The sequence below is a fragment of the Elephantulus edwardii genome, unplaced genomic scaffold, assembly GCF_000299155.1.
Source record: "Elephantulus edwardii isolate Elephantulus edwardi_28Jun2011 unplaced genomic scaffold, EleEdw1.0 scaffold00348, whole genome shotgun sequence".
NCBI classification, from domain to species: domain Eukaryota; kingdom Metazoa; phylum Chordata; class Mammalia; order Macroscelidea; family Macroscelididae; genus Elephantulus; species Elephantulus edwardii.
In genome coordinates this window covers 1,180,810-1,183,291 of record NW_006400098.1, presented here as the reverse complement: position 1 = coordinate 1,183,291, position 2,482 = coordinate 1,180,810, and the positions used below count along the sequence as shown (strand labels likewise).

General features: G+C 55.7%; 1 protein-coding gene across 1 annotated transcript; it reads right to left on the bottom strand.

Moving 5' to 3' along the window:
- Positions 1–972: 972 nt before the first annotated feature.
- Positions 973–2,076, bottom strand: LOC102848256 (leukocyte immunoglobulin-like receptor subfamily A member 6-like). The gene is made up of 4 exons (XM_006901866.1): positions 2,043–2,076; positions 1,854–1,889; positions 1,456–1,740; positions 973–1,307 (listed from the first exon to the last, which is right to left on the bottom strand). The coding sequence occupies exons 1-4, from the start codon at positions 2,074–2,076 to the stop codon at positions 973–975; spliced, it is 690 nt and encodes a 229-aa protein (XP_006901928.1).
- Positions 2,077–2,482: the final 406 nt, after the last annotated feature.

The window sequence follows — 2,482 nt, the reverse complement described above, 5'->3', positions numbered from 1 at the left end:
ATAGCATCTGTAGTCCCTCCACTGGGCTGAGGTCGCAGGACTCAAGGTGAAGGTGGCTTGATGGACTTGACCTTGCTGCTGGGCTCTCACACGAAGGGGCAGATCTGATCCTCTCTCATTGCACAAAAGGAAAGTGTCCACTCGGTTTGATGACATGCACTGAAGGGTCACGTTCTCTTCTGAGGTCACTGGAAAGCCCGCGGATACCCTGAGGATGGGTGTGAAGGGGAGCTGTCCTAGAGAAGAGAAGGAGACGTCAGGGCTGCCCCGTGTCCACCTCTGACCTGAGCTGAGGATGTTACAGTTTAGACGATGTAATCTTTCCTCTTGTCGCTATTTCCTGGCATTTCTAGACCAGAATATTCCTCCCTCATAAATCTCTCTCTCTCTCCCCCCCTCCCCAGCCTCTGTTTCTCGCTCTCTCTCTTTCTCTTTTTCTAATTGTCTTACAACTCCACAGTCACTCACCGACTCTCACCCCCTAAAACTCTCCATGCAGAGTTCAGAGGTTCCTCACCTGAGACCAGGATGTCCACGGACTCACTGGGGGGCGACCACTCTTGGGAGAAATTGTATCCACCATGGCATCTGTACCGGCCCCCATGGGTGTGGCTCATGGGACCCAGGAGGAAGTCAGCCCGAGACAGCCCAGCCTGGGGCTGCCCAGAAGGAGTCTGGGAGGGGTGCAGTGTCCCCTCCTTAGACAGAGCAAATCGGTCATATCTGACATCAGAGTGACACGTGAGGGTCAGGCTCTCTCCAGAGGCCACAATGGGGCCGTGATGGGCCCAGAGAGAGGGCTTCCTGTACAGTCCTGGGAGAGAAAGACAAGTGATGGAAGTGAAGAAACTGGTTCTTCTAAACAACTCTCCCCTTCCTGCCGGGGTTTCCGCGTCAATGTTTTTGTGTCTGTGTCTCTGGCTCAGTTTCCAGGTAGTCTCCCCTCCCTCACTGTCCTTCCTCTCTCAGGCCTTAAGTCATTTGAGAGCGAGGCCCTGGCTCCTCACCTGTGTCCGGGAATTCCAGGATGTCACTGGAGTCCGACCACATATAAGGCTGGGTCCTGAAATACCCATAGCATCTGAATGTCCGCCTGTGACTGGTCACAGGGTCCACAGGGAACACGGCCTGATAACGTCCACTGGAGAGTTGCTGTGAGTCCAGGGTCCAGGAGCGCCTGGGGTCTCCCTCGTCCAACAGAACAAACCTATCAAATCCCAACCGTGAGCCGCACTGGAGGGACATCTTCCCGCCTGGGGCCTCCCCAGGGACGGGAACGGCTGTGAGGGTGGGTTTATCAAAGTCTCCTGGAAGAAAAGGGGGGAGATGTGATAAATGGGGTCTCGGATCTCCTTCCAGATCACCCTGGGCTGCGCTGTGAGAGGGAAGACACCTGTGAGACCAGACCCCTCCCCACAGGGCAGTCCTGAGGCGGGAACCACAGCGTCCTCTCACCTGTCATCACCAGCTCCAGGACGTCACTGCGTGCTGAGCATCCGGACTGAGTACAGTACTGACAGTGGTATCGCCCTGCATAGTCCACTGTCATGTGTACAATGAGGAACTTGGCCTTGTCTCTGGGCTCCAGTGGCTGCTGCGTGTCCCAGGGTTCTGGGCTTCCTTCTTTGCTCAGAAGGTACCTCTGAGCCTCCAGGGACGCCTGACACCAGATGGCTCCTGGATGCCTTGAATAGATCAGAGGTCTTGGCTCAGCCCAGAGGGTGGGCTTGGGGAGGGTCTCTGGAAGGGAACACAGTGGACTTGAATGAGGTCGTGTCCTGGCCTCAGTTCCTTCTCCTCAGCCCAGCGTCCTCATGTGTCCCCATTACCCAGGAAGATCTGGAAGTACTCACCATGCTGTGCTCGGATCCTCTGACTCAGACTGAAACCTGGAAGAGAGACCCACATGAGAGATATGTCCCCAACACCAGGGCAAGTCCTCTCCTGCCCTGTTGCCTCCTGAGGTCTGGGGTCAGACCAGCCCTGGCTGTGACCCCAGAACCCCTCCTTTGGTAGCTCCCCTCATCTTCCCCACATCTCACCGAGGCACAGCAGCGACACGAGGCCCACTGTCATAGTGTCTCTGCTCTGTGTTTATCCTATGGTAGATGAGGGAGACTGCAGCTCTCGGCAGGACACACGGACGCACAGTTGTGTGACACTCTGAGCATGTGCCCTGTCCCTCACGGGGCTGTCACGTCAGCCACCCCACAGGAAGAGGAACAGCTCCTCCCAGCAACCCCATCTCAGTTCCCCAATGCGAGTCTGAGTGGGCACAGACAGAAGAGAGGTTTCTCCTGATCCCAGCTGGTCTGTCTGAGCGTCACCCATCTCAAAAAGGACAGACAGGTGCATCCACTCTAGAAGGCAGCTTGGCATTTCCTCAAAAAGCTGAACAAGAGAAATGCCATACCACGCAGCTATTCCACTCCTTGGAATACACCCCAAGAAAATGAGAAATGAGACACAAACGGAGATTTGT

Coding starts and splice junctions, on each gene's coding strand:
- LOC102848256 (XM_006901866.1), bottom strand. CDS start 2,076: ATGACAGTGGGCCTCGTGTCGCTGCTGTGCCTCG. Junction 1,890..2,042: donor CGTGTCGCTGCTGTGCCTCG/GTGAGATGTGGG, acceptor TCTCTCTTCCAG/GTTTCAGTCTGAGTCAGAGG. Junction 1,308..1,455: donor CCTGGAGCTGGTGATGACAG/GTGAGAGGACGC, acceptor CTTTTCTTCCAG/GAGACTTTGATAAACCCACC.